General features: G+C 49.7%; 1 protein-coding gene across 10 annotated transcripts in view; it reads right to left on the bottom strand.

Annotated features, from left to right (window-relative positions):
- Positions 1-961: 961 nt before the first annotated feature.
- The window catches only part of ep400 (E1A binding protein p400), a 24,655-nt gene continuing 2,064 nt past the window's right edge, over positions 962-23,552 (bottom strand). The window contains exons 2-53 of one of the 10 annotated variants that reach the window (XM_027275538.1): positions 20,196-21,530; positions 20,006-20,113; positions 19,833-19,917; positions 19,456-19,575; positions 17,399-17,796; positions 17,017-17,316; positions 16,745-16,930; positions 16,525-16,665; positions 16,359-16,437; positions 16,156-16,190; positions 16,010-16,067; positions 15,830-15,919; positions 15,218-15,522; positions 14,958-15,135; positions 14,734-14,870; positions 14,484-14,653; positions 14,217-14,391; positions 13,989-14,125; positions 13,710-13,896; positions 13,029-13,198; positions 12,753-12,943; positions 11,699-11,986; positions 10,118-10,294; positions 9,699-9,851; positions 9,542-9,612; positions 9,172-9,461; positions 8,885-9,087; positions 8,533-8,702; positions 8,215-8,411; positions 8,000-8,111; positions 7,608-7,913; positions 7,450-7,524; positions 7,233-7,367; positions 7,107-7,151; positions 6,868-7,021; positions 6,550-6,785; positions 6,289-6,462; positions 6,153-6,200; positions 5,928-6,064; positions 5,793-5,849; positions 5,625-5,709; positions 4,616-4,795; positions 4,466-4,511; positions 4,291-4,385; positions 3,968-4,166; positions 3,742-3,866; positions 3,415-3,654; positions 3,119-3,290; positions 2,894-3,033; positions 2,110-2,247; positions 1,990-2,025; positions 962-1,909 (exon numbers count right to left, since the gene is read on the bottom strand). In XM_027275538.1, coding sequence (XP_027131339.1) covers positions 1,595-1,909; positions 1,990-2,025; positions 2,110-2,247; positions 2,894-3,033; positions 3,119-3,290; positions 3,415-3,654; positions 3,742-3,866; positions 3,968-4,166; positions 4,291-4,385; positions 4,466-4,511; positions 4,616-4,795; positions 5,625-5,709; positions 5,793-5,849; positions 5,928-6,064; positions 6,153-6,200; positions 6,289-6,462; positions 6,550-6,785; positions 6,868-7,021; positions 7,107-7,151; positions 7,233-7,367; positions 7,450-7,524; positions 7,608-7,913; positions 8,000-8,111; positions 8,215-8,411; positions 8,533-8,702; positions 8,885-9,087; positions 9,172-9,461; positions 9,542-9,612; positions 9,699-9,851; positions 10,118-10,294; positions 11,699-11,986; positions 12,753-12,943; positions 13,029-13,198; positions 13,710-13,896; positions 13,989-14,125; positions 14,217-14,391; positions 14,484-14,653; positions 14,734-14,870; positions 14,958-15,135; positions 15,218-15,522; positions 15,830-15,919; positions 16,010-16,067; positions 16,156-16,190; positions 16,359-16,437; positions 16,525-16,665; positions 16,745-16,930; positions 17,017-17,316; positions 17,399-17,796; positions 19,456-19,575; positions 19,833-19,917; positions 20,006-20,113; positions 20,196-21,497 — 9,351 coding nt within the window. In that variant the 5' untranslated portion in view covers positions 21,498-21,530 and the 3' untranslated portion in view covers positions 962-1,594. Of the gene's footprint in view, positions 1,910-1,989; positions 2,026-2,109; positions 2,248-2,893; positions 3,034-3,118; positions 3,291-3,414; positions 3,655-3,741; positions 3,867-3,967; positions 4,167-4,290; positions 4,386-4,465; positions 4,512-4,615; positions 4,796-5,624; positions 5,710-5,792; positions 5,850-5,927; positions 6,065-6,152; positions 6,201-6,288; positions 6,463-6,549; positions 6,786-6,867; positions 7,022-7,106; positions 7,152-7,232; positions 7,368-7,449; positions 7,525-7,607; positions 7,914-7,999; positions 8,112-8,214; positions 8,412-8,532; positions 8,703-8,884; positions 9,088-9,171; positions 9,462-9,541; positions 9,613-9,698; positions 9,852-10,117; positions 10,295-11,698; positions 11,987-12,752; positions 12,944-13,028; positions 13,199-13,709; positions 13,897-13,988; positions 14,126-14,216; positions 14,392-14,483; positions 14,654-14,733; positions 14,871-14,957; positions 15,136-15,217; positions 15,523-15,829; positions 15,920-16,009; positions 16,068-16,155; positions 16,194-16,358; positions 16,438-16,524; positions 16,666-16,744; positions 16,931-17,016; positions 17,317-17,398; positions 17,797-19,455; positions 19,576-19,832; positions 19,918-20,005; positions 20,114-20,195; positions 21,531-23,552 lie in introns of all 10 variants that reach the window. The other 9 variants (XM_027275576.1, XM_027275554.1, XM_027275536.1 and 6 more) reach the window with 9 other exon arrangements.

Below are 23,552 nucleotides of genomic sequence, written 5' to 3' on the forward strand. Positions count from 1 at the left end.
AACTCAGTTTGTTAGCTGCTGTTAGCTCATGTTAGCTCAGTTTGTTAGCTGCTGTTAGCTTACGTTAGCTCAGTTTGTTAGCTGCTGTTAGCTCATGTTAGCTCATGTTTGTTAGCTGCTGTTAGCTAACGTTAGCTCAGTTTGTTAGCTGCTGTTAGCTCATGTTAGCACAGTTTGTTAGCTGCTGTTAGCTCAGAGCACCGGGGGACTGTTAGTGTTTGTACCACAGCCGTTTTGGAGAAGAAGAGCTTTACAAGAGCCGGTGTCGTGCCAGAACAGGAGCTGGGCGAGCATTAGCAGTCTAACCAGGCTCAGCAGCCTTGATAGACATCGCTAATGGCAGAGGCTAAGTGAACTAAAGAGACGTTGACAGAGAAGAAGGTAGAAAAAGGGAGTGAAGCTGCCTCACAGTAAACTGCTGCCAACTGTAGCTGCTGTTAGCTCATGTTAGCTGTGACGTTACCGTCTGGACCGGGAGCTCAGAGTAATGTTTGTGTTTACACAGGTAGCTCAGGAGCTTTCAGTGTTCGGTGCCAGATGGCAGAGAAGAGAGCGAAGAGGACGCTGACGGAGGAAGCCACTGGACAAGAGTAAATCTGGAGTTTGTCGGTGTTTACATCACTAGCAAAGGAGCTTTGGAGCATCGGGTGGAGGTTTGTAGGCCCAGGCTGACGGAGTGTCGTGCCAGAACCGGAGCTGGACAATTCATAATGAACACATTTGGTAAGCTATAAATAACTTATCCACTCATAGGAGTCTGTTTGTTAATGAACTCCATTTCTAATGTTACACTATCCGATAGCAGAGGCTCAGCAGCTTCTCTGGAGATAATGGCAGAGGAGAAGAGGACGTTACGGATACGTGAAGTGACAGGTATCAGCTGGCTGCTCCGTCTTGTGTTGCTGACGGTAAATGTGCTGTAAGAATCGACAAAGATCTCCGAGTACGTTTAACGGGGGATTTAATGAAAAAGAAACAAACGAACGGAAAAAAGATGAACTTGTGTATAAAAACAAAACACTTTATTACAATTAGGCTGAAAAAACCCAATGAAAACACGACTACTTTACAAGTACAAATGTTTTTCATTGATATTTACAGGTTTTTTTTTTCCTTTCTTTCTTTGACATCAATAAAAAAAGACAATTTATGAGAAAACACAAAATACTAAAGTACATGTTTACAGTGTGTTCGCTGCAATAAAAAACAAAAACAAATGACTAAAGGAACGTGCATTATTCTCCATTCAGTATCTATAGACAACATCAGACATAAAAGGGACTATTTATGAATACACTTATTCTATTGGACAGATGCAGAGTCACCCAAACGCCTCAGATATCTGCTGAGTCATGTTAGAAATCATCGCGTCTGTCGTCTCCGGGGCAGTTTTTTTTCTTTTCTCTTTAATTTGTGGTAATTTTAAGAAACATTCAACTTTTCAAAACAACAAATTGAAGCAGCGACGACTTCGACGCCGACTGGGTGGAGCTGGATTAAAGATCCGGCCACGGTTGGATGAGCAGCGGCGCTGTGATCAAGAGGTAAAAGGTGGAGTTCGCTGCTGCTTTCTCTAACTTGCAGGTTAGTGTCTCTAGCTGCTCCCTCCGCTGGGTTTGGCGGGAGTCTTGGCTCTGCTCGCGCCCTGCCGAGCTTGACCCTTGGTGGTTTGTTGTGGCTGAGCCGGCTGCTGTGCCGGGGACTCTGCGGCGGAGGTGGCGGCGGGCTGCTGGGCGGGGCTGTGTGGAGGAGGCGTCTGGATCTGGGGCGAGGTGGCGGCCGTCACTACCTGCTGCTGGATGATCTTCTGCTGGACCACCTGCGCCGTCGCCGTCCCGGCGGAAATCATCTGCACCTGAGCCGGAGCGGACGTGGCCGCCTGGGTCAGCGTCCCGGTCGGGACCTGAATCTGAAGAGAGAGAGAGCGTGATGAATATTTATCCGTCCTGCAGCGTGTGGTTAAAACGATGGATTAAAACGATCACACACCTGCTGTGAAGACACGATGTGCGGGAGTTTAGCCACCTGAGCAGAGGAGCAAACAAGAAAACGTCACATCAACACAAACCAAACGTTCACTCTGCTGTTGCCACCGCCACGATGACGTACCTGGATCTGTTGGGCTCCGGTGGTGAAGAACTGGGTCTTGATTCCTGGCTGGAGTTGGGTGGTGGCAGCGTAGGTCACCTTCTGCTGCTGCTGCTGGGCCGGCTGAGCCGCCTGCACCGTCACCTGCTGGGTGCCGATCTAAGAAGGAAGAACACCGACACAGTTCAGACGGTGACGGAGTCAGATCTCGACCCAACTAACGCAGTGAGTCGAATTCATCGCGTGTTACGGATGAACACGTGATCTGCGTTATACCCAAACCTCAGAGATCGTAAGGGCACAGAGAATCGGCTCTTCTACAAACTCACGACTGGAATAATCTGACCCGGAGCAACGAAGCTATAACCATGCACAAATGTTCTGGATGTGCCTCAAGCTGCGCTCCTTCTGGGAGGATGTCGGTGCCGTAATTAAAGATATCTCAGGGTACTATGTGCCTGAACTGAACACTGTATAAACCAGAGAAACCGGATTTGTAGTCCGTCTGTGAAGCGATCAAAGAGTTCGCCAATGAGAAGAAACAACCTCAACGCGGTCGAACACCAAGTCAGTGCTACCTTGTTGTGATATTGTGGTTTTATTTTGTACTCTGACGTATTAAAACTCGTCTTGGACGGACGGCATCAGCTGATTTATTGACATTCGAACATTCTCTGGGCTGATCGAGTCGTAAGTCGCCCGGCTTGATGTTTGCAGGTCGGCTCGTGTTCTCTGTTCGCTGCTGTTCAAGTTGAAGGGTTTGTCATGGCGTGTTCAGCACGACAAACAGAAGGCGACTGTTTACCTTCTGCTGTACGGTGGTCTGTCCTTGCTGAGGCTGTCCGGCTTTCTGCTGCGCGGCCTGAACCGCCGCCTGCTGCTTCTTCATCTGAAGCAGCTGCTGGACCTGCATCTGAGGGAAGGACGGCGTCAGGACCGGCCCGCCTGACGGGAGACGAGAGAAGAACGCGTCAGAGGTTTGTGATTTCTTCACAGTGACAGAAACATGAGTGTCAGGTGTTTAACTCACCTGTTTTGGCCTGACCAATAGCCACGCTGATCCCTGCCACGGTGACTGGCAGCGTGGTGACGCCAGCCGATGAGACCACAGCCGGCACAGAGACCACAGGAGGCTTGGTGAGGGTCACCTGGGCCGTCTGTCCTGCCTGGGCCTGGATCGAACCCTGAGTGGGAACTCGAGTCTGTGAAAGGAAACACAAACAGTGTTAGCGCTGGAGAACGTCGCTGCACCTTCCTCTGATGTTCATACGTCGACAGATTCCTGTCAGGAGCTTGTCGGAGTCTCGTCTAACGTCTGTATCTCACCAGTCTGGCCACCTGCAGGTTGGTCACGGTGGTGCCGGTCAGCACGGCTCCCGGTCTGGGTGCAGCCACGGCCGCTAGCTGAGGGTTAGTCTGGGCGGCCTGCGCAGGCTGGACCTGAGCCGCCTGCCCGGCTCCTGCAGCCTGCTGACCCTGAGCTGCTGCTGCCACCGCTGCAGCAACCTGCTGCTGTTGCTGCTGATGCTGCAGCTGCAGCTTCTGTTTGTGCATCTTCATCAGCTCCTGTAAACACACACACACACACGACATCGATCAGCTGATGTCCGGCGGGGACGGGCAGGTTTTCGTGCACAGGTGTCGGAGGCGTACCTGTGATTTCCCCACAGCTTTGATCTGAGTGGAGGCAGCCTGCTGCTGCTGCAACTGCTGCTGTCGAAGCATCTGCAGGTGGGCCGGACTGAGAGCCTTCCCCTGCGTCAGCGTCATACCTGCGGCTGGACGGAGGACAGGTGTGTTAGACAGGTGTGTTAGACAGGTGTGTTACACAGGTGTGTGACCATGTGAGACGGACGACGTCTCGACTCAGCTTCGGTACCTGGTGTGACCTGAGTGACCAGCGGGCGAGTTTGGGACTGCACCGGGCTCAGGGTGGTGGAAACTACGGCGGACGCGGTCACCGGGGTGACGGCTCGCACGCCCTGACCCGTAGCTATGGCGACCACTTCGGCGGGGGCGGCGGCTGTGACGGTCCTCTGTTGTGTGTGGACGACCTGGGCTCCGGCTGCACCGGCAGACTGCACAACAACAACAACAACGACAACAACACGTGTAAGGATCTGTGTGTGTGTGTGTGTGTGTGTGTGTCTGTGTGTGTGTGTGTGTCTGTGTGTGTGTGTGTGTGCTTCATCTGAGACTCACAGCGATGACGGGAGACGCCAGGCGCTTGTTGGCCTGGAAGGGACTCGGAGGAACTCCGGCTACCGTGTTCACGATGACGTTCCCCCCGACTGTGGCTGCAAGAAACAACGAGACGTGAACCAACAGCTCTGTAATGTGTGTGTGTGTGTGTGTGTGTGTGTGTGTGTCCACTCACCGGCCTGGATGGTTGTGCCCACCGTGGCGTTCTTTATGGCTCCGGCCTGAAACACATGAAGCGTTGTGAGTCAGAGCGTTGGTGTTCAAACGTAGAAGTGTGTGTGTGTGTGTGTGTGTGTGTGTGTGTCGGGGATGTTTCGACGCTCACCAGGACGGCTGCGTTCGGCACGGCGGTCGCTGTGGCCACAGCGGCGGCCTGAGGGACTTGAGTCTGAGCCTGGCCGGCAGCGGTGGGAGTCTGGGACTGTCCCGGTGCCGCCTGGGCCTGAGGGGCTCCGGCCTGCTGCTGCTGGGCCAACTGCTGAGCCTTCTGCTGCTCCGCAAGGGCCTGCACACACACACACACACACACACACACACACACACACAGGTTACAGTTTAAAGTCTCATTTCACTTCTTATTATTTTTGGGTTATATTTCAGTTTCTTGTCTCGCGACTGAACCCCACCAGGCTCGCCTCCGTCACATCACAGCCAGGACGCCATTTCTGTTTCTGTTACGTTGATCCGTTTCAATGTTAGTCAGTGTGTCAGCTCACACCGTCTCCGTCCACGCTGCGTCACGGCTCCGGAACGACTGCGGCGTCCGGCAGCCCTCCGCAACACATACGCAGAGCTTCTATTGTTCACGGACGCCGGAGCACGGCGCATAAATTCAGCACAGAGCAGATTGTGCAGGGGAGGAAATCGGCTACAAAATAAAATACGGATCGAGTTTCATTACAAGAACTCGTCATAATGGGTGGGGCCGACCTGAAGTCAACAGGTGAGAGGTTTTCAGGCGTAATCATTGATGACACCTCACCAATGTGCATCACAAACGGATTACGTGTGAGTTGGCGGACAGTGGAGTACGCTGTCGGCATGCAGTGTATTTTTTAGGTGTAACGATCAGATGTTTGCACGGCGGGGGTTTTATTTTGAAAATCGATTCTCTTTGCCGTCTCCGTGTCTGACTTCCTGTCAGCTCGAGCTGCTCTGTGCAGACTGACACAGCGTTCAGACGCTGGTGGAGTTTGAAACATCGACTACAGCTGCCGCGATCAGCTCTGGCAGCAGCGGCGCACACGTGCCCGGTGGAATTCAGCCGCTATCGTTTGTTGTCGTCACTCGTGAGAGGCTAACGTGGATCCAAACGAACAAATAAAAGAACAAACCGTCACCTTCTTCTCTTTCGCGATCCTCTCAGCGCGCTGCGACGCCACCTGGATGGGCGGCAGCGGCTTGTCGTAGCTGATCCCACTGAAGACAGAAAAAAAACAGTCAGACGTCTTTTATTCATTTCTGGATGTTTCAACGACGGCAGCGTTAAACTTTAAACTCACCTTTCTGCCAAGACCGAGGCGTGTTTGGGATTCTTCTGGAACGGATTCATGCCGAGCCTGAAAGTCAACGAAACAGAGACAGTTAACATCCCGTCCGGAGACGCTCGGCGTTGACAGGCGGTCGTCGGTACGTACAGCGGTTTGATCGGCGGGCTCCGCTTGCTGGCGATGATCTTCATGAGCTCGAAGCGGCTGTTGTAGAGCTGGATGTGCGTGGCGTTGTCGTCCTGCGTGTAGATCTGACACGTCCTCAGAGGACGGCTGTTCTTGGACTGAGCGAGGACAGAGAAAAAAAAGTAAAGGCCTGGAATTCAAGACTCAAGACGCATTTATCAAACTGAAAAATCCAGGATGGGTCACCTTGTAGATGCTCTTGGTTTTCTTCTTGGGGTTTGCCTCGTACACCAACTGAAACACGTTAAAGACAAAGTTCAGACGAACAAGAACAAGAAGAGGACAGTTCCACAGCTCAGCAGAGAGTCTCCGTGTCCGTTACCTTGCCCTCTTCTCTGGGGATGATGACGTTCTCGTAGCGGTTGCGACACTGTTTGGGCGAGCGGTAGATGCGGCTGCAGGAGTTCACCACGTCGCTCACCAGATCCCAGTTTGGAGTGTGAGCCGGAGACACGATGGTCAGGTTCAGAGGCAGCTCCAGCAGCTGCTTCACAGCCTGGAAGACAAACACGGAGACGTCTGAGGACTTGTTTCACGAGGAGACAGAAAATTCTGGATTTATTCAGGTGATTTGATCCGGTACCTGAAGCAGAGCCCAGTCCTCGCTGATGAGCCACTCGGGGTTGTCCTGGCCGGCCTCCATGGCCGGTTTAACCAGCGACGGTAGCGGTTTGGCGAACGGCGCCTGGTGCTTGAGAGAGAAGTTCTTCTTCTGGTCTTTGCCCTCGCGGCGAACTTTGAGCATGCTGGCCTTTTCGAAGAGGGAGCGCGGAGGAATGACCGTCTCTCCGTGGCCCTTCTTCTTCTTTCTGGCTGCTGCTGGACGAAAAAACATGAACGAGTTGAGGACGGGACACGAGACAGACGGCTGAAGCCGCCGACGAAGTCCTCGAGGTCTCACCTGAGGGGTCCATCTTGAGTCTCTTGTGTTCCTTGCGGATGTAGACGGGAGGCAGCTTGGCCTCCGGCATGGGCGTGGTGTCGTACATGAGCATCATCACCGAGTCGATGTAGATGTCGTTGTCGTCCTGCGGCGGTGTGGGCGGAGTCCAAAGCTGCGTTGGAAAATCAGGAATTTGATCACAAAGGTCTGAATGAAACCTTTAAAGACACGATGCACAATTTGATCCGGAGTCTTACCGGCATGATCTCCGTGTGTCCGTCCTCGGCGTCGAACACGTACTCCTGTGGAAACGCAGCAGAGAGAAGGTTAGCGAGCCACGCACGCCACTTCATGTTTGATTAGAGGTCACAGCAGCTACTCACCATGTTGTAGGCATCCTCTCTGGTGTAGGTGAAGAGATCTTCCTCTCCCTCCGTCAGCTGCCGGTCTTCCTCCTCCTCCTTCAGCTTCTGCAGCTGCTGCTGCTCCCAGCCTCTCTTCGAGCACTCCAAACGCTCCTGAGGAGAAACAATGGTCAGAAATCTCTCACATCTTTGAAATAAATAGAAAAATTGTTGCTTATTTTACGGGTGACGTCACCTTGAGAGCTGTTTCATCGTCACTGATGTGGAGGTACTCCAGGTAATGCAGCGCGTACCTCTCGATAGGCGTCAGCTGAGAGACGAATAAACGCAAATATAAAGTCAGCTGTTTGATTTCAGTCTCATTTCTTTGTCTTACTTAAATATTTAATCTACCTGCTCCATGACGGCGTTCAGCTCCTCCTTCTGAGCCGGCTCCTCTTTAACTTGGCTCTCTGACTCCTGAGCGTCCTCCGTTGACTCCTTGCCTGCTAACTCCTTGTCCTCCTCCTCAGCTGCTTCCTGCTGCTGCTGCTCTTGCTCCTGAGCGTCCAGGTTTATGCTGTGCAGAGCCTGGATGTACGGTCTAGCCACTCGGGGGGAGATGGCTTCAGAGGCCGAAGGCTCCTGGTGAAGAACGACAAACTCCTCCACCTTCTCCCCCGAGCCCGCCTCCACCTCAAACAGATCCTGGATCGTCCGCTAGAACAACGCGATGTCAGGTCGGTTAGTTCACGGTTGACTCATGCACAAAAGGTTTGGATGAAGGTGTGGAGAGTTCATCTTACCTGTGTGAGGAAAGCCAAGGTGTAGTCGGTCCCCTGTGCAGCCACCTCTCTGATCAGATCTTTGGTGCCGTTCTTCAGCAGCTTCTCCTCGATGGAGTTCCCGCTCTCCAACCTGAGAAACAAACACAAAACGTCAGCAACAGCAGCAGCGAAGTCCTTCGATCGACGTTCGGGAGGATACACGGACACAGAAATATCAGTACTGATGGTGTCACCTGTATATGTGGATGTCCTTGGAGCGTCCTATCTTGTCACACCACTCCTGGGTGCGGGCGTCCATGCTGGGGTTGAGGTCCGTGTCGTAGAAGATGATGGTGTCGGCGTCAAACACCGTCCCGACTGCAGAGCAGCAGCGGTTGGTGAGGATGCTGCAGAACACCTTCCTGTTCCTGTTGAACTTCTTCATGTTCTCCTGCAGAGACGCAGCAACAAACAAACAAACTTATTTCTGTGCTTACTGTGCAGAGATTATCCCGTCTGAGGATGAGACGAGTATGAACACTGTATGTACGAATCACAGGTGTTCGTTCTACCTGTCGCTCGTCAGGACTGAAGCTTTCGTCGACGCGGACGTAAGTGAGCTGCCTGTGATCGAGGAAGGCCTCGAGGATGTCCAACATCTTCACCATCTGAGTGAAGATGAGCACACGGCGGCTGTCCGAGCGAAGCTTCTGCAGCAGGATGGCGAGAGCCTCGAGTTTACCTTCAGAGAGAGAGAAAGCAAACATCAAGTTATTATCTTAAAACTTTAAAAAGGTAACAAAAGGCACAAATATGAGCCTGGTCTGCCAGAACTGATCCACGCCACACGAGACACTGAAGGTCTGAAACTTAAAACTAACGCTGCAGTTGTTCATAAGTGTTTTAAAAACGATCTGGACCAACCTGAGTCCATCTGCATCAGCTGCAGGTCAGGAAAACGGAACAGACGTCTGAACGTCAGGTGGTGGATGTCGGCACTGTGAGGGGCGGAGGCCTCCTGCAGCCGACGGCGGAGGGACTTCTGCTCGAGTCTGTAAGGAACCGGGGAACGTGCTGCAGACAGGTGAGGAGGTGGAGCTACAGCTGGAGGCACCACACACACCAGCCTAAAGGATGAGGAGGAGTGATGATTAGTGAGGCGTGGATTCAGATGTTTCACGATGACGTAAGGCTGACGGAGGCTGCAGTACCTCTTGATGAGGCTGTTGGCGGCCTCCAGGCGGTCCTCCACAGACAGCAGAGTGGACTGCAGCGTAGACGTCGTAGCCACGCAGGTTCTCTTCGCCCTGAGGCAGCTCTCTCTGCCCACCCACCTCCACCCTCCGGCCGTCAGGGCGGAGTGACTGGGCTCTGTGCTCAGAGTGCACGCCTGCAGCAGGTCCGACCCGTACAGCACTCTGCGGCTGCAGCGCCGCTCGTTGGCTTGAAACAGGCGGCTCAGGCGCTCCTTCAGCTGAGGAGTCTTTTCCTCTGAGGACTCCTGGTGAGACACACAACCACGATTATCTTCTCCGTTCAAGAATTCAGACTGCAAAACACTCCAGCTTCAGACGCACTGACCTGAGAAGCAGCCTGCGCTGCAGTCGTGAGCTTGGATGGAGCTGACGTGGCGTTTGTAGTCGCACCGAGAGCTTAAAAAGAAACACACAACGTCAAGAGAAGAACAAACGAGATTACAGAAGGTAATAACACAGCATCTTCACGGTGGATGAGTCACCTTGTTGGGCTGTTGCCAGCGCAGGATGAGGTGTGCCAGGTGTAGCTGAGGCGTTGGAGGCGGGAACAGCTTGCGGCATTGTTTGCATCACCATGGAGCCCTGCGGCCTGATGATCTGCTGCCCCGGAGCTGACACGATCTGCAGGATGTTACCTAAGATCCACGACGCAGAGGAAGAAACAGATATTAGAGGGTGACTTCACACACATTTAAGACTGGAATGAAAATATCTGACAGAAACAGGTACTTTAAAAACGTCCACGGAAGCTGCAATTACGTGGTACACATCTCAAGCACTCGACCACGATTTGAGGACGTGCAGAAAACCAGAATAAGCCTCCACAGCTGATCAAAAAGCAGCAGGTGAATTTCATGGAAATGAATGAGGAGAAAAAGTGTGACGATGAGATGTACATTACCGAGAGTACCTTGGAGCTGCAAGGGCTGTCCGGTGGTGAGCTGGCGGAGCTGGCTCGGGGACAAAGTGAACTTGTTACCCTGAAACTGCAGCGTGACGGGAGTCTCCGGCTGGGAGATGCGATTCTGACCGCCTGCTATGTTGGCCAGCTGGGCGATCTTCACCACGTCTCCACCTTCAACAAAGAAGAAGAAAGGAAGAAGAGACGCTTCAACAAAGAGGCGGCCGAGATGTCGGACATCTTTCACAGTTACAAAAACAAAAAGAGACGTTCTGCGTCAGTTAGTTTTAAAAAAAAAAGGGTGAAAAGGAGACAAAACATGCAGAACCAGGGTGGATTAATCAGAGGAACGAGTGCAGCCGCACCTCCACAACAGAACCAGAGCAGCTCCTACGTTAACAAACCCTGAAGGGGGAAAGAAAACGGCCACAGGGGGAATCCTCAGGTGAGACAGAGAGCCTGAAACACTGGAAAGCACTTTGCCTGTTCGAGGCTACACGCATGTCGCCGGGAAGTTTAGTTTAGGTGTCAAATGATAATTTTATGTTTGCAGTCAGACGGGATCAGGTGCTGCGGCAGATCAAAATCTAAAAAAATTACTTTTGATTTCGCTTTATTTGGACCGTGGAGGTTTATCCGGTCTGAGCGTCTGATTGGCTGCTGCAGCGTGACGTCGCTCAACTTCTGCGCTGCAGGTTGCTGCGTTATTTATTGGACAAAACGCCGCGATCGTCACTCGAAGGAAAGAAAAAACCTGTTTTCACTGCAGCGTCGTGTCCTGTCCCGTCTGAATGAGGCTTTGTATTTATATTGTGTAAAGCAGAGGGAGTGGCACACGAGCTCCTTCTAGTGATTAAATGAAATAAATGAATAGAAAGACTAAAATTCAAATTCAAACTCAACTATAATGTTGCTGAAGTGTCATGTACGATCCGTTCTGTCTTTCCTGAGATACATTTAGTTTCAGTCTAGGTAAATGTGCTACGTCGTCACAAAGAAACGTTTTAAATATTCAGACAGTTTCTCTGTTCACATATGAGGCAGAAAAAAGGGGGTTTGGTAATCTGTGTTTATCGTCATGCTTTGCAGTGATGCTCGACATCAGAGTGAAATCATAACATTAGCCAAAAAAATAAAAATAAAATAAAAAAGAAACAACCAAAGCTTTGGGAGTTCTTCCTGCAGCTGGGCTGATGCAAGAGACAAAAGAATATTAGTAAACCGGGAAAAAAAATGATTAAAAAGAAGAGGGAGGACATAATAATCGAGTTAAATAGTGTGCCGACGTGTTCTGTGGCTCGTTCATAGTGTTCATGCAGGTTTCGAGAAAGAGATTGGAGAATGCTGAGGCTGTGGAGATGCTGCTGATATGGCTACAGTGTGAAACACGCTGCGTTTCTTCTATTACCAAAATTGCTGCAGCAGCAGTGCTGCCGGCACGTTTGAGTCTATGTATATGACAGTAAACACATATCAGCAGTGCCCCGAGCGAAGCCCTCAGCGCAGAGCAGTCCATTCTGTGGTGCCAGAGGTGGAGAGGGAGGGGAAGGGGAAGGGGAAGGGGGAGGGGAGGCCACTTACTAGGCAACCGTGCCTGGGCCTGGGATGTAAGAACCAGCCTCTGGGAAAGTAAGCTGGGCTGGATGGCATGGCTGGGGGCCAGAGCCGGCCTCGGGACCTGCGCTAATCCGGGCTGGCCGATGGGAGCTATAGATCCCACAACTGTGCCCAAGGCCACGGAGGCGGCCCCCAACACATGCTGCCCGATGCCGCCGTTCCCAGAGGAGGCTACAGTGGTGGAGGCGGCAGTGTTGCTGCTGCTGCTGACGGGAGGGGTAGTCTGGGCTCTCTGAGTGGCTGTTCCGACCGCTGTGAAGTACAATGGGGTATACATGGGACTGCATGTTAGGGGTGACTCAGCATTTCAGTCACATCATCAGTACGTTCAAAAACAGCTTCCTCCACATGTTTCACTCAGCAGTGGCCGACCAGCACGGCGAGCAGGATTTCTTTTTATTCCGACTTCCTTTGCATTATTATTATTATTATCAATGAGCAGCTGCCTCACCCCAAAATCCCACCGCGCACGTCTCGGTCCTGGTTCGACTTCAAACCTCACCGCGAGCGCTTCAGAAGTGTTAACGCTCAAATTTGGTAATTTTCCTGGTTTACGTGCTTTTAAATATGTAAATATGCTACGTAGTAAAACTGTTTTTCTTTGCTCTCTTTGTTTTACGATGCCCTGTGATGAGCTGGCGACTCGTCCAGGGTGTCCCAGCTCATGAGGATAAGTGGTTACATGAGTTTGTATAGGGTGTTTTATTTTGAAAAATCGACTCTTTCTGTTTCTGTGTCTGACTTCTGGTCAGCTCGAGTGGCTCTGTGCATTAACAGGCGCTTATTATCGGAGACCTGCTTCTGAAACGGACCGCGGCGCTTCTGGTGGGGTTTGAAACATCGACTCGAACGGCCACGTACAGCTCTGTCCGGAGCCCGGTGGAATTTAGGGGTTACATTTAGCTTCATCCTATCAGCTGGCCAGCCGACCACTGCTGTGCATAAATGAAACCTCTGTCCCAAACCTCTCCATAAAGAATGTGTGTGTTCCTGAGTTTGAGCCCTGAAACAGTCGTACCGTGAGAGGTGGCTGTGGTTGTAGCTGCAGTGGTGACAGGCGACTTGCCCCTGGTCTGGGCTGTCTGGCTGGTGGTGGAGACAGCGGTGGTGGTAACGGGAGAGCTCGTCGGAGGACGCTGGGCTGCCGTGGTTGTGATGGCAGCCAGGCGACCTTCTGGCTTCGTCCCGTACTGCACCGGCTGAAACAATCTGATCACAAATGTTGGTGTTGGTGTTAGCGCAGATGATCAACACTGGATTTAAAGGTTTTCTATCTGGGGACTTGATTTCTGACCTCATGGGTTTTATCGGGCATGCTTTGGGTCGTGGCGGTGGATCTGGACCCGTGTAGATCTCCTCTATGAGCTGCTGAGTGACCTTCAGTTTGGGCACCGCCTCTTCAGTCTGATACCGAGTCAGCCTGTTCTCGTTGTTGATCAGATCGAATATGGACAGGTTGGCAATCTGCGAGGGATGACGAGATAAAAGACAACAGCAGAAGCAGATCAGTGAAGATTGATTCAACATATTGACGAGGTTTAAAAATTTAGAGACAGAGACTCAAACAAGAAGCAGACGTGGAAACAAACAGACGGATATAAAGTCTTAGCGCTGAGTCAAACAGGATCAGGCGCGTCGGGAAAAACCCACAGGTTTAATATCTTCTTTGCAAATATTTAACTTCTTTGCACAGGTTTAATTTAAATAGATTCAAATCTCTTGCCTGTAAACGAGCAGCCTGCGCTGACAGCTACACGGATGGGATATGGGTGGATAAACGTGCTCGATTTAATGATTGTTTCTGTGGTTTTTAAATGTATCTGTGCATTTATGTGAGCAACAGACTGATACTCCCATCATACAAGAAGAAGCTACCACAGGTCCTTCATTCCAGATCTCGTTTTCATAATTTCCTCGCTGTGGGATCATTAAAGTCTGTGTTAATCCTTTCAGGGTCGTTTAGTTGGTTGCATACCTTGCTTGAGTCGTTGTGAAGAGCTCCCAGCACCAGCGATGGGGCGTTGTACTGCAGAGAGGAGCAGAAGTACGAGCTGCTGTTCTCTCTGGGCGCCACCAGCTCAGGATGGTTACACACTCGCTGCAACTGCATCAAGACCTGAAGCACGCTCACGAAATGCCCCGTCTTCAGCGCCTCCTGAGCTCTGAGGGGAGACGCAGACAGAAGACGTGGTTATGAAAATCATCGTTGCTTTGAGATCGGTGTTTAAATATCCGTGTGGTGTGAACGTCTCACCCCGGCTGAGTGAGGATGTCCTCGTAGAGGCTCTTCTGTCTGCTGGAGAGACGACACTTCAGGATGTGCTCGTACTTCTTGGGCAGCTGCTTCTCCACGTCTCTTTTCGAGCGCCTCAGGATGAAAGGCTGGATCATCTACAAGTTAAGACGGTTTCATATGTTAGTGTGCGTTTAAGAATCGATCATGCCTCTGGTCGTTTGACAGATCTGCAGACACTGTACCCACCCTGTGCAGGCGGATGACCAGCTTGTGGCAGTAGTCCTGGTTCTGGTCTGTGCCCGCCTTAACGGGGAAGTCGGAGTAGGATCTGGTGATTCCTGGCAGAAGGAAGTGGATCATGGTCCACAGCTCCTTTAGAGTATTCTGCAGAGGAGTGTTGATGAGGAGAACCCTCTGCTCACTGGAAGACAAACAGACACATCTCACTTAAGTCGACTGAGCCTCGTTACAAGCATGACTACACGGAGAAACAACATTTATCAGCCAGCTCACCTTCTGAGAGCAAAGATGGTCTCCCAGTGTTTCTCCGTCATGTTTTTTATGAGCTGCACCTCGTCCAGGACCAGGTGCCTCCACCGTCTCCTCAGAAAATGACTCTGGTCTTTCATCAGCAGCTTGTAGGAGGTCACACAGACGTGGAAGCTGTTGGCTTCCCCCCACCACTGCAGAGCAGATGAAATGTTTATATAAAAGTACAGACGTTTATGGAGTAATGTTGTGTGTGTGATGTGTGTTAAGCTACCATTCTCTTCGATCTGCGCTCCCTTCTGTTGCCAAGGTACAGGAGGATCTTCAGTCCAGGACACCAGCGCTTGAACTCCACCTCCCAGTTTAGCAACTTGCACGTCCTTACTACAATAAGGTGAGGACCCCAGATTCCTGTGGACGAAAACAGATTTAAAAAAACATGAATAACAGAATTATTCACTTTAAAACATCGTGTATATCTGAACGGAGGAGGCGTACCCTCTTGGCCAGCTAAGTGGGCCATGTAAGCCACCGTCTGAACGGTCTTTCCGAGGCCGGTCTCGTCCGCTAGGATGCCGTTGAGGTGTTTCTTGTAAAGGTTCACCAGCCAGTCCACGCCGATCTGCTGATACTCTCGCAGTGAGCCGTGCAGTAAGAAAGGAGCCGGGCTGCGAGTCTGAAGAAACAAAACATCAGTTAAAAGACGATAAAAGATGTCACACATTTCCTTTATGTGTTTCTGTGTGTGTGTGTCTTACTGAGGACGTGGTCCTGAAGCTGCCCTTGGGCAGGATGAGCTCTGTGGCAGCGGCCACCTCGGCTATGTCTCTGGCGGGCTTCCCATCAGAGTCAGAGGAAGCGGCTTTGTCAGCACCGCGGTACTGGTCCACGTTTAGCAGCGAGTCGATCAACACCGCCTCAGGTGGACTGCCTGCAGGGCACTCCATGTCTTCAGTCTCGTCCATGTCGTCCTCGTCACTGTGTGGACCGGGCTGAGGCCACTCGAAGCCGTCAGCATACGCGCCAGCATACTGCTTCATCAAAGCGTCCAGAGGCATCTCAGCTAGAAGACAAACACAGACACAAAGACGGAAAATGATGAAGAATATTGTTCCCAGAATAAATTACAATTGTGCATCACACTCCTTAATTAATAAGACACATTTATGAGCAACAGTAGCGTACAGCAGGTGAGTTTAAAACCTGTTATGTTGCATTAATTAACACGATATATTAGCAGCTTTCACTTCACTGTTACGTCACACAAAACCAAAACCACATCACGGCCGTGAGGCTGTTTTGGTCCGTTCTCCACGCGACTTCACATCCTGTTTTCAGTTTTTTGTGCTTCTAAATATGTAAACACGTACCATCTTTAGCGAGGTCGACCAGCTCTGCTTTGTGGTCTGCCTCGCCCTCCAGCACCTCCTGCTCCTCGATGGTGCTCTCCTCATCTGCGGCTGAAAACAAAAAGGACGGTTGAATAATGAACACGTCATCCATGTTTTTGTTTTTCATGGCTACGTGAAGCTCGACAGTTTGACACGCACCGTCTTCGTCGACCAGGGACGAGCTGGATTTTCTTTTTTTAGCAGAAGTCAGCACCTCCTATAAAAAGAAAAAAAAAATTCAGCAACAAATAAAAAGAAGATGCAAAATGTGCGTCTGCGTTGTGTCAGTGTGTCGGTGTACCGACCTCTTTCTCTGCTTTCACTCCTGTGGACTGACTGGCTGCTGTAACACAAAGTAAGTTTAGTTCAATATCACAAATCTGCTTAATAAAAGAAAGATTTACAGGTGAGGTGGAGCGGCACAGTTTAGCTCTGGACCAGAACCAAAGGATGGGAGAGTAAAAGCTCATGACGCAGAGCAAATATTATTCTTGGTAGCTGCTCGTACCTTTGGCTGAGGCTTTTTGTAAGCTCAGTGCTTTCAGCCTCTTCTCATAAATTTCAAACTGGAGTTTAATTTCCACGACCTGACAGATACAAAAAAGAACCTTGGTCAGACATTTATAAAGTAAAAATTAATTAAGACAAATAAACACAGGAATGAATGGACACACCTGTTCGATGTTGGACCAGAAGAACTCCACCTCTCGGGCGATCGTGCTGGCGATGTGACGAAGATGAATCTCTCGTTCTTTCTTCGACCTCTCCTCGCTCTTCTTCTTCTCTTGATGGTAACGGGCACACGTGCGAACAAGCTGCAAACACACACACGAGTCAGTTCAACGAGACATCACTTCCTGTTTTGTCGTGACTTCATGTCTTTCTCTGTCGTACCTTCTTGGCAGCGGCCTCCTTCCACCTCCTTTCCTGGGCAAAGTCAGCCGCCATCCACTGCATCTCCTCCAGGAGGTAGTCCCAGTGCGACTTTGGACGCGAGGCTTCCACGAGCTTGGGGAGTCTGCTGGCTGACCACTGGCCCTCCTTCCTCAGCTCAGAGATGCGTTGGTGCACTTGACTCTCCTGTGACAGCAGAATAGAAAGCAGGAATATTAATCCTGGTTAATAAGAGGCTGTACTCAATGAACATGTGTACTCAGGGGACTCACCAGTTTGGCCTGCTCAACTTGTTTATCCTGAGAACCCTCCTGTGACGACTGCATGGTTCCACTTTGACCGAAGCCACTGACTTTGACTGCGGATATGCCATTGGTTCCAGTCAGTTTGGACTGGCTGCTCGGGTTGATGTTGGCGCCGATAGGGCGGAGTGGACTTGCAGTATGTGGGGTTGGAAGAGAGTTGGGAGCAGTGTTGGGAGCAGGAGACATGGATGTCATGGATATCGAGTTGGTCATGATTCTCTGAACTGGCTGGTTTGACTCTGTGCCGGGGCGAGCGAGTGCCACCGTCTGTGAAGGAAGGAGGAAATATTCTTAAAATCTGCTCACAGACAAACAGGAAATCTGTTTTTATGGTTTCAGGTGGACTGACCGCTTGTCCTGGCTGCAGCATGACCTGCGACTGCTGCTGCTGCTGAGGCTGCAACTGGAGATGAAGACCGGGCTGCATCTGCTGCTGCAGCTGGGCCTGGAGCTGTGTGTGGGGGTTTACCGTGGCCAGGACAGACCCACCTGCCTGCACCTTCACCTGTGCCTGGAGCTGACCGCCGGGCTGAGCCGTGTTCTCCACCAACTGAGTCTGCTGAGAGAGCGTCATGGGCAGGCCGGCCATCGGGAGGGCGCCTTGGGGCAGCCGGCTGGGTAGCTGTGGAGGAGGGGTGTGCAGGCTGGCCGCGTTCTGCACCGGAGGTCCTTTGGATGGGTCGTACTGCTGCTGGTTCTGCTTCTGTCCTGCAATCTGGACCGCTTGAGGAGTAGGCGGCATCCCGCCTGTACACATAGTGACCAAATTATAGGACAAACACAGGGGGTGGTATAGAAAGCAACACAGAGAAAGACGGTAAAAACCAAGTCGTCAGTGGTGACATCTGTTTTGTGCTCTTGCTAATAATAAAAATGGTTTTATTTGTTTGTTTGCTTCCTCTTAATAAATATTTGAGAGACCCCTTTCAACAAGTTACATCGTCTGAAGCTGACAGACGATGAAACAGTACCGTTAAATTTTAAGTGGCTGTCTGAGCTCCTCAGAACCTCGCCTTGAGGATCTAGATGTACTGTATGAGTACTACTTCCTGATGATCGGAGCGGAAGAAACTAATGAAAGTCATACAGCAAAATGGTTACAGAAGAAATGAAATCAATGTGAGAATCTACATATCTCTCAAATAAAACACTACTTTGATCAATGCAAAACCAAAACATTGCATTTCAAAATGTTGAGAGAATGTGGTTAAAAAACATCAAATAATATATACGTGCATTAAGAGAACTTTTAAGAGAGGAAATAGAGAAATGTTAGAAAGGAAAATGAAAGAAAAAGAGAGGAAGAGACAGGGAGAGGAGAGGGGGAATAAAATAAAAATACAGAGCGGACACACTCACAAAAACACCATATGTCTGGCATGCATGAAGCGATGTCATTCTAGCGGTAACCGAGGCATCTGGATGCCTCACGTAGCGGCAGAAGCACAGAGGTGAGCAAAAAAGGACACACATGGGGTTCTTGCAGACAGCAGGCCTGAGCGGAGCTGTGCACAACTAAAGCAGCACCTGCCTTACCTCCCTGCACGGCAACACCACCTTTGCCTAGACGCCATCAACACCTGGCCCTGACACACCCACACCACCACCATCACAATCGCAAAAACCTGTGTCCTGTGAACGCAACTCCTCCAACATGATTCCCCTCCTACTTAGACTGAAGGGGAAAGAAGCCAAGTCAGAACAAAATGCCATGAGATAACATGGAAGGAAATCAACGAAATGTGAGCATGAGATAAACAAAGACACTCTCGAAGGTGTGACGAGGTATGAGTTGAAGATACGATGAATCCCTTTTTCTGATGATGGACAATCGGAGAGAAGGGAAAGACTCGTGAAGGAATGACAATGGTAAACCAAAAGGAAGCATGACACGTGGATTCATAAAATGGGAAAACGAGCGAAACCCGTCGGAAAGAATTCATTCCCACGGGGTTCCCACTTTCTGTGATCCACCTCCAATAAAGATGAGAATCCATCAGCACGGGAAGGTCTGTCCAAATAAAGATGACTAACAGGAACAAACTTCAGAAAAAGAAGAGATGGATAACGACGGGTGATCAGTAGTGACAACAAAAAAGGAAAATCATAAGACATGGCATCTTCCCAATGAGTGGCTACTCTTCTTCAGACTTGGATTGTCTTCTTCCCCATTTATCCTGACAGAGCGAGAGAGAGCAGGTGGCTGGTACAGCTAAGCCTGAACTTCCTGTGGACTGCTGAGAAATCCAGCAGATGGATGAAGATCTGTTTGTTGATGCTGCTGCTGCTTGAAGTTTGTTTGTAGAAGCTGAATGTTTTGTTTAAATTCTCCTTTAGTTTGGAGGAAGGGGATACGTCCAGCAGCATCGAACAGAACACAGAGCGGCCTGGTAGTAGCACTCCTACCTTGCGCTGTCGGCATAAGCTGCTGGAGTGGAACGCCAGGTGATCCTAAAGGAGCTACACCAGGATGCTGGAAAATCAGCCCATGGCGACCAACGTCAATCCGGGACCTCTTAGCCTGATCTGGGATTTAAAACACACAATACCCTCATAACGCAAAACAAAAGCACTCGGCACAGAGCAATGACCTTCTGCAGACCTTACAGGTCACCTCTCCTTCCTTCGGGTTTAAGACTTCAACACAGAGCGCTAGTAGAGGATGCCAAATATCTAAAAGCAGAAGCAATTAGAGGGAGAAAAGAAAACAAACAGAAAACAAAGCAAACGGGGAGGAAACAAAGCAACAAAAGAGAGACAGGAGTCTACGATCCTTGCCCTACCTGCTTGCACCATAGCCTGTTGCCTCTTAAAGGCATCCATGTCTCCGGGGTTTGTCATTGTGCCAGCAACAACCCCTTGGTGTCCCTGAAAATAAACATCGAGGAGTCAGTGAGGGGGGGTTTCCTCTTTTACAGATGTATATATTTAGAAAATGATTGTTGCCTCTAATCACCTGAAACTGCTGCTGGACAGAGAAAGCTGCAGAAACATTGGGAGGAAGCTGCGTTGCTATGGCAACCGGCGTCACCGCCTGGCCATCCTTTCCAGTAACAACCTTCACCTGTAACAAAGACGCAGATTTCAAACAGGAGCGACACTCAGCAGCTGTGAAAGTCACGCTAAAGAGGCAGCCGCTGTAATACCTCGTCGTTGATGACCTCGGACTGTTCTTCTTCCTCCTCTTCCTCTTCCAGGTCCAAGTCATTCTGTCTCAAGTAAGTGTACAAGGGAACGCAAGGCTTCTTCTTGAAAGCTAAGTAGTCCATCATGTTCCCCTGGAGGTGCTGCAGGAAGAAGAGCTCGATCAGGTACTCTTTGAACACTTCTTTCAGGCTCTCCATCTTCTTGGTGTGGTGCTCCAAGCACTGTTTTCTCAGCTGGGCAATCTCTGGCGTGGAAGGAGCGATTTCCTCCAACTTCTTGGGAACCTGCTTCTTTATGGTGCCCATGGCCATGCTGGAAGGAGCGAGAGGGTTGTTGGGGATCCCCTGTGTTGGACTGGTGAGGGATGGGCTGGAGGGTGGAATGGAGGTGGGGATAGTGAACGACGCTGTGGTGACAACACCTTGTGCCGTTTTCTCAAATATCATCGGGCGTGCCAGCTGTCCTTGGATGATACTGCTGATCTGTGGAGGTAGGTTGGAAGTGGTGATGTGACCCGGGCTGCCCAGGGTGGGGAGGGCAGTGCCGGTGGCCACGGGACTTTGAGGTCCGAGGTGGTGGATGGTGCCTCCGGTCTGTGAGTGAGGCTGAGAGAGCCGACGTTCCCTCACAGAGCCTGGCGCTCCTGGAGAGGTCAACTGGACCTGGCCGGTTGTGGCTGGGGCGATCTGGGCCAGCCCCGTCCCCTCCTGGTAAACAAAGTGGCCACTTCCCGACGGGCTACCTAAACTGATTTGCCGCACTAACATACCGGCTTCGACAAATCGAGTCGGACTCTGTCCACACACACCCAGCGCTGTCGTGGGTGCTCCTGGCCTCGTCACACCCTGCAGGGGGACCGGGCTGTGCTGGGTGGGACTCTGAGGCTGCATGGGCTGGGGCACAGGTGAGGTGACCTGGATGTAGGAGGATGGAGCAGGCTCAAACCTCCACTGAGATGTAGTATGCTGGAAGCCGGGAGATGCCGGGTTCTGGATGGGGAGCGGGGTGAGGGTGATCTGCTGGTTACCAGTCACCATCTGACCCACGTTCTGCAGCGTGATGTTCATGTTCTGACCGGTGACCGGGCTGCGACTCATGATTATCTGATAATTGGGCGACTGGGGCGCTGAAGGGCTGGCAGCGGAGGAAAACGTAGTCACAGGAGACTGAGGGTGATTGACTGTAGCTTGCTGCTGTGTGACTGCCATGGCGGGCTGCTGCTCCTCAGCTTCAGACCCGCTGACAGACTTGGTTCTCTGGAGCTGTCGTTGCATATTCTGCGATCCACTTCCATGGTGCATTGCGTGACACTGTTACTGTCTAAACACAATAATCTGTGGAAAGGGCAGCAAAGCACAATGAGTGATTTTTAACCAATGAACCCATGAACTGGCCCCTTTATTAGGCACACTTTACATAAATTCAACTTTTATGAAGCTCATAATCTTTCAGTTTTTGTTGATCAGAGAGGTGTTTATTTAGTTTGCAGTAGTGTTTGTAAATGTTTCTAATATTTGGTCGACACATTTACAGACACGAGAGGGTGGAAAATCAGAAACACCTCTGGATATAATAACACCACTGCCAGCTACAACCTCAGCACTAAACGTCTCAGCTAAAGAGTAAACAATGCGCGAACAAAGAAGTAATAATAATTATTAATATATTCAGAAAAGAACACGATATATTGCCTGAGAATATTCTATTTTACTCCAGGCAACACAAAAAAACTCTTGTTGTATGTATATGACTAAAGCCTGGTGAATAAACTCATTTCTCTTCATTCGAGGGAAATAATGCAATCCAGTGTAACACCACTGCAAACTACAACCTCACCAGTAAAACATAACAGCTTTATAAACCTGCAAACTTCACAACAGTTGAATAAATGCATATAGAGAATATAAATATGACAGCTGGCAGAGATTAAGCCCGGATATCTTCACATGAAATAACACACACACAGAGCCACATAAAGTATAGTAATATTACAGTATTTTGGGCAGTACGCTTTGAGCTTTAACAGCACTTCTTTACCGTAATATAACGACTATAACCCATCTTTACGTCAGTGTGCACCAGATGAACGGGGTGGCCAAAATACAACAACAACAGAGATTAACAGAGATTTTGCAAGCGGTACCTTTATAAATGAGGGTTCATCACCCAGTCCGTGTATTAAAACTATATTTAAATCTTAAATAAATACACACAGTCATATAGTTATATTACAATATTTTGGGCAGTGCGCTTTGAGCTTGACAGATGGTGTGTTGATGAACACACACCTGTACTTCTTTAATGAAATATAACTACTACACCTGTTTAAAATCTCCTTTTCCTTCTGATTCACTTGCATTGTCCTATTCTAACCTGTTTTTAATGTTGTATTCTTATAATTTGATACTTTTATGGTTCTTCTTGTTTGTTTTTGTTATTTTCTGTCTATTGTACGGTGTCCTTGGGTGACAGAAAGGCGCCTATGAAATAAAACGTAGTGTCCTTGGGTGACAGAAAGGCGCCTATGAAATAAAACGTATTATTACAACCCATCTTTACGTCACCATACGTATGTGAACGGGGTGGCCAAAATATTAGAAACACCTCTCAGTATAGTCCAGTTTAACACGTCTGCAAACTACAACCGCAATAATAAACAACAACAGAGACTAACAGAGATTTGACTGCCCCAAATATTCACCTGAATTACACTTGGTGCATTAAAACTACATTTAAATCTTAAATAAATACACAGTCATATAAAATACAGTAATAGTACGCTTCAAGCTTAACAGGAGGTGTGTTGATGAACACACCTGTACTTCTTTACCGTAATATAACTACTACAACCCAACTTTGTGCTTTTGCACATGTGTGTGCACCATATGTATGTGAACGGGGTGGACAAAATATTAGAAACACCCCTCAGTATAGTCCATATAGTCCTACAACCTCAATAATAAACAGAGATTTTGCAAGAGATACCTTTATAACTGCACCAAAATATTCACATGAAATACACTTAAACTACATTTAAATCTTAAATAAATACACACAGTCATATAAAATACAGTAATAGTACGCTTCAAGCTTGACAGGTGGTGTGTTGATGAACACACACCTGTACTTCTTTACCGTAATGTCACTACTACACCTGTTTAAAAACACTGTTTCCATCTGATTCACTTGCATTGTCCTATTCTAACCTGTTATTATTGTTGTATTCTTGTAATTTGATACTTTTATGGTTCTTTCGGTCTACTCTGGTTTATTGTACAGTGTCCTTGGGTGACAGAAAGGCGCCTATGAAATAAAATGTATTATTACAAACCATCTTTACATCAGTGTGCACCATA

The sequence above is a fragment of the Larimichthys crocea genome, chromosome III (genome assembly GCF_000972845.2).
Source record: "Larimichthys crocea isolate SSNF chromosome III, L_crocea_2.0, whole genome shotgun sequence".
NCBI classification, from domain to species: Eukaryota; Metazoa; Chordata; class Actinopteri; family Sciaenidae; genus Larimichthys; species Larimichthys crocea.